We start from the raw sequence: 4,768 nt of genomic DNA on the forward strand, positions 1-4,768 counted from the left end.
AGCATTTTGTGGCTTTTACTCCATATATGAAAGAAGACAAAAACATACAAAGTATATGTACAACTAAAATTCAACAATATATACAGAAATGTTTCTTGATATAAACGTCCCTATCAGCTTAGTGAATACCACCATTTCACCTAGTAAATGTAGCAAAGCAATAGAATGGTGATTTTAGTTGTTTCCTCTGTCTTTCCTGATTCCAGTTCATGGTTGGGGGGAGTGGATGGGAGAAGAGTGATTTTGTTTTCTTTTTTCTTTCTTTTTAATTGCCATTCTTGCTCATTGTGTTTTGACGAAACATGCAGCATTCTCTTTGTGTCAATATTCTACCCTTATGTCCGAGATCTTCCTTTTTCTTTAGAGAAGGGCTGTTGTTATTTGAAGGCTTTTTCTTTCTTTTTTCTTTTTCTTTTCTCTCTCACATTCTTTCTTTGTCAGTCTGGGATTAGTAAATAAAAATGTAGGTGTCCAAAATGCTTCTCTTTCATCATGTAATGTCTTAAACTTATTAAACAAGTAAAAATGCTGCCATGTTTGCACAGATTCTTCTGGTGCGGGGGGGCGGGGGGGGCAATGTCTGTGTAAAAAAGTCGTTTTGATGGATACTCCCAAAGAGAAGAAGCGGCTCGGAGCCTGGATCCCAAGGAGTAAGGGAAAATATTCTTTCAGTGAGGGGTTTCAGGAGCATTGGCACAGTATAGTGCTCTCTGGCTCTCTCATGCAAGATCAATTACTGAGGCTGCTCAAGGGAAAGGCAGGTGAAGAAAGGAAAGAAAGAAGAGAAATGTGGGAAGAAACGAAGGAAGAAAAAAAGAAAGAAAGGAATGAGTGAGAGAGACAGCTGGAGAGAGGGAGAAAGCTTGAGCAAGCGCCCAGACTTTCTGACCATACATCAGAGTTCCCTAGAGCCTGCTCCTTGGGCTAGGTTTGGCAGATGCAAGTAGATCCCGGATCCTCCTTGCCTTGTTCAGACGTTTCCCTAGGGTATCACTTTCCCTTGGACAACTCACATCATCTGTGGTCTCTGCATCGTGTCCTGGTGTGGAGAGGAGTACCAATGCGAATAGCCAGGCATGTAGCTGTTGGGGGGCATACTGACGCCCTTGGCTGATGCTGAAACGTCCCACACCGGAGGCAGAGCCGGGGAGCGTGGCGAGAGGGCTGCAGAGCCCGGAAGAGGGTCACTCTCATGCGGGTTACTACCCTGCTTCAGCAGTTTCTTAAACTTAGAGCGTTTGTTCTGAAACCATATCTTCACCTGGAATGAAAGGTAGCAGCAAGCATTAGGCCTTCAAAACTTCCAGAACTAGTGCTTCTAGTCAAGGCCTTGGAAGTTATAATGCTCCCTCCCCCCACTGTCACCCCTCCCCAAAAACAACCTCTGTAAACACCAAGCCCTCAAGTTGTTTCACTCTGTCAACTCTTTTTAGCCTACTCTCTTCACCCTTTATAAGGTACCTAATCTGGATAAAGTCATTATTTTTCAGTTTGACACAAGCCTAAGTTACAACAACATGCAAACATAAAAATAAAATGTAAATGTGAATGAAACAGCTAGGATTAAAAGGAATTTCTTTTAAACTGAGAACTTTAGTGATAAAGTCCATTTGAATGCATTTTTCTAACAGCATTCTTTTATATTTACTAACCACCAAACTTGGCACATCTGTTCATGTACAGTGGTACATACTAAAGTCTGTACATTTATAATCAAACACATTGAACAGACAGATGCATATTGGACATATCTTAATCTATAAATGGAGCATCTTTTTCCCCAATATAAATACATCTCTCAAATCCTCCAAGGATTAGGGACTGTATTTCTCTCATTCTCTACCTCATATGATACTTAGTCAACAATCATCACATGACTTTCATTGCCATCACTAACAATCAAAAGGCTTCTGAAAATAAGGTATTAATTGTGAGTTTGGGGTGAGAACACATCAAGCCTAACATCCCAGATCTACTTTATTTGAAGAAGGAAGTTCTAAGGTGCACTTTCCATTGCACTAAAAATTCCTTAGCCATAAGAATCTTCTTTTTCAAGAAGGCTACAAGTTACTTAATAGTAAGAATCCTTTTATATCATACCCTAGATATTTCCAGCAGCAAGATAAAGCAGGCTGAATAAAGGGGGGGGGACTTCCAGAGCATCTGTTCTAAGGCATCGTGAAATCAATCCACAGCAAACATCTCATAAAACTTGAAGTCCCCGTGCTGAACATCACCCACCTCAGATGAGGCCTGCTACCCCATGCAGCTAAGTTAATAGGCAAGGACAAAAACCACAGGTGATTGCAGCCTGGCTTTATGACCAGGCTCCTAATATACCTGCCTAAGCTCCTTCCTGTGAAGTCTGAAATGACCATATGTCTTTCAAATTAGTAGGACAGAAGAACTTCAGCAACTGTACTTAACTGAGGTTTCACCTGCTGTAATTTGGGAAAGCATTTCTCTTTGATCACCACCTCTGCCATTGCTTTCCCAAGTCCTGTACTCCAGAGAAGTATTTAGGCCAGCACCAGCCAGTCCCCAGGATGATGTAACCTTTGAGTTTAGGAAAATTTTCTGAAAAACTCCACCTCTCCCATTTTTGGATAAATGCTTTGCACCTTGATTTCTTTATTAAATCCCATTGAAGCCTGTATCTATCTGGTTCTCTCTCCCCACCCCCTTTCATTTCACTTCAAAATTTCTTTCTATATAGAGTTGATGAACTGAAATTCTTATTTCAACTACCAGAATTTACAAAGGATCCTTTAAATGAGCGGGGCCTTATTCTGGTCCCGGCATAAACATGTTTTCCTTTTTCTCCTGTGTGTCTGTTCTCTTTCATGTTGTTCTGCTCTGAAATAGGACAATATTAAATTAGGAGTCTGGCCACCAAAATACACTAGGTTGGGGTGGGGTCGCCGAAGATTGGGAGGATGTGCAAATCCAATCCAGTATTCAATACCAGGTCATTTATTCCACACTGTGTTGTCCCGGAAAGTGCGTGACTGGAGCAAAATCATTTGTCATTAAGCTCCTTCCATCCTTGGTTGACTAGGCCAAGAATTCCTTCTGATGTGTTCCCCGCAGGATCTGCAAGTGGGGTCAGCCTTTCAGGGATACTCGGGCTTCTTGGGAATTACCTGTGTTTGTGTCAGTCCTAAGGAAGCTGCCAGTTCAGCTCTCTCAGGAAGGGCCAGGTACTGAGTCTGCTGAAAGCGATGGTTTAAAGCCTGGAGCTGCAGGCTGGAATAAATGGTCCGAGGCTTCCGAATCTTTTTCCCTTTTCCATTGAACCTGATTTCTCCGTTTTCAATCACTGTGGTCTTTTGTTGATCTGCAAGCAAAGGACACAGAGGGGCCATCACCTCTCAGGCAACTGCTGCAGTCTCCCTGCGCTGGGAGATTGGTTGGGCCTGCCCCACGCGGGCTCTCCCTAAGCCCAGTAAGGGTGTTCAGTGAGGGTGTTCCCAAGCCACCCTGACCTCCCTGGGTGCACAGTAACCAGGAACTACCAGCGGTTGTGAAAGCCTACCGCCCCCTCCCAGTTGACTGACTCTGGCCCTAATCATGCGCCCTTGGCCTTCCCGCAAGCAGCTTCTGGCCTCAGCCTAGGCGCGCCGGCCGCTCTCTGGGGTGCTCGACTCCGCGGGGTGTCTGCTCTGTCCGTGGAGCTGTGCCGCTCGGCCTGTCTTTACCCTGCCTTAAACTGTGCTTGAATTCTGGTGTTTGTATGGAGCCAATTGACTTGATGTCACTAACTCCAAGTTGTGTTCATCAAGAACCCTCAGGGTGTCCGAGGTGATTTCACTGAGATACAACCCAAACTCCCCAACAAAACCCTACCAGCAGCTCAGACCAGCTCGAGAATAGGCTGCGCCTCGCACAGCAAGTTGGTGCCCTTCGGTGTTGAGAACCAGTCTCCCGCTGGAGGCCCTCGGTTCCGCCTCCATGAACAAAGAAGCTGCCAATACCGTAGTGAAAACCGGGGGGGGGGGGGCAAATCTGGTGTGGGGAGTACATGGGGAGGTCACCTCAAAGTCCGCGGGAAAGAGCCCGACAGTCACCAGTATAACTGGAGTCAAAGGCCACGCCAGCTTCCCTCCGGGTCACCGAAGCGCACTGGTTCCCCACGCAAAGTAGGCCACACAGGCTGACCAATTTGGGTTGGGGTGCAAGACACGCTCCCCAGTTCCGGTCCAGAAACTTCCTCAGTCCTGCCAAACGCGGGTCCCAGACCGGAGGGGAGGAGGCAGGCAAAGGGCGCACAGACCCAGTGGGTTGGAGAGCGCAGTGCGGGCCACTGGTTGAGCGAAGCCAGCGCGGAGCCGGAGGCGCGGCCCGCGTGCGCGCGGGAGAGGAGGGAGCTCCGCGGGTCGGGCCGGGCCGGGCCGGGCCGGGCCGCGCCGCGCAGTGCCGCGCCACGCGGCGGGAGAGCCGAGGGTCCGACGCGGCGGGAAGGGGCCGGGCTGGGCTAGGCCGGCAGGCGGGCTCAAGGAGAGCGGGTGCGCACTGGGCTCCGCCGGGGGCGCGCCGGGCCGCCTGGGGGAGGGGGCTGGCGGAGGCCCGGGCGTTGAGGAAGTGAGCGGGGCGGGCGGGGTGGGGGACAGCCCGGAGGCGGGAGAAGCGAGCTGCCCAAGCGGCCTCTCACCTGTGTCGTCCCCTCGCGTCTGGGCGGCCGCGCTGCTGTTGTGGTAGGACTGGAGGTAAGGGCTGTGCTGCGAATGGCTCATGTAGGGGTAGGCGGCGAGCGAGCGGTGGTTGTAGG

At 49.0% G+C, this 4,768-nt stretch overlaps 1 protein-coding gene and 1 long non-coding RNA gene across 2 annotated transcripts in view; one reads left to right on the forward strand and one right to left on the reverse strand.

The window, feature by feature from the left end:
* The window catches only part of DLX6 (distal-less homeobox 6), a 5,488-nt gene continuing 720 nt past the window's right edge, over positions 1 to 4,768 (reverse strand). Inside the window, exons 1-3 of the mRNA XM_007532556.3 lie at positions 4,652 to 4,768; positions 3,144 to 3,337; positions 1 to 1,261 (exon numbers count right to left, since the gene is read on the reverse strand). The exon at positions 4,652 to 4,768 is cut by the window's right edge and continues 720 nt beyond it. Coding sequence (XP_007532618.1) covers positions 1,010 to 1,261; positions 3,144 to 3,337; positions 4,652 to 4,768 — 563 coding nt within the window. The 3' untranslated portion in view covers positions 1 to 1,009. The remainder of the gene's footprint in view (positions 1,262 to 3,143; positions 3,338 to 4,651) is intronic.
* LOC132539900 (uncharacterized) overlaps positions 4,568 to 4,768 on the forward strand; it is a 48,145-nt gene continuing 47,944 nt past the window's right edge. Inside the window, exon 1 of the long non-coding RNA XR_009551187.1 lies at positions 4,568 to 4,706. This is a non-coding gene — a long non-coding RNA (uncharacterized LOC132539900). The remainder of the gene's footprint in view (positions 4,707 to 4,768) is intronic.

The sequence above is a fragment of the Erinaceus europaeus genome, chromosome 8 (assembly GCF_950295315.1).
Source record: "Erinaceus europaeus chromosome 8, mEriEur2.1, whole genome shotgun sequence".
In the NCBI taxonomy this organism is placed as follows: domain Eukaryota; kingdom Metazoa; phylum Chordata; class Mammalia; order Eulipotyphla; family Erinaceidae; genus Erinaceus; species Erinaceus europaeus.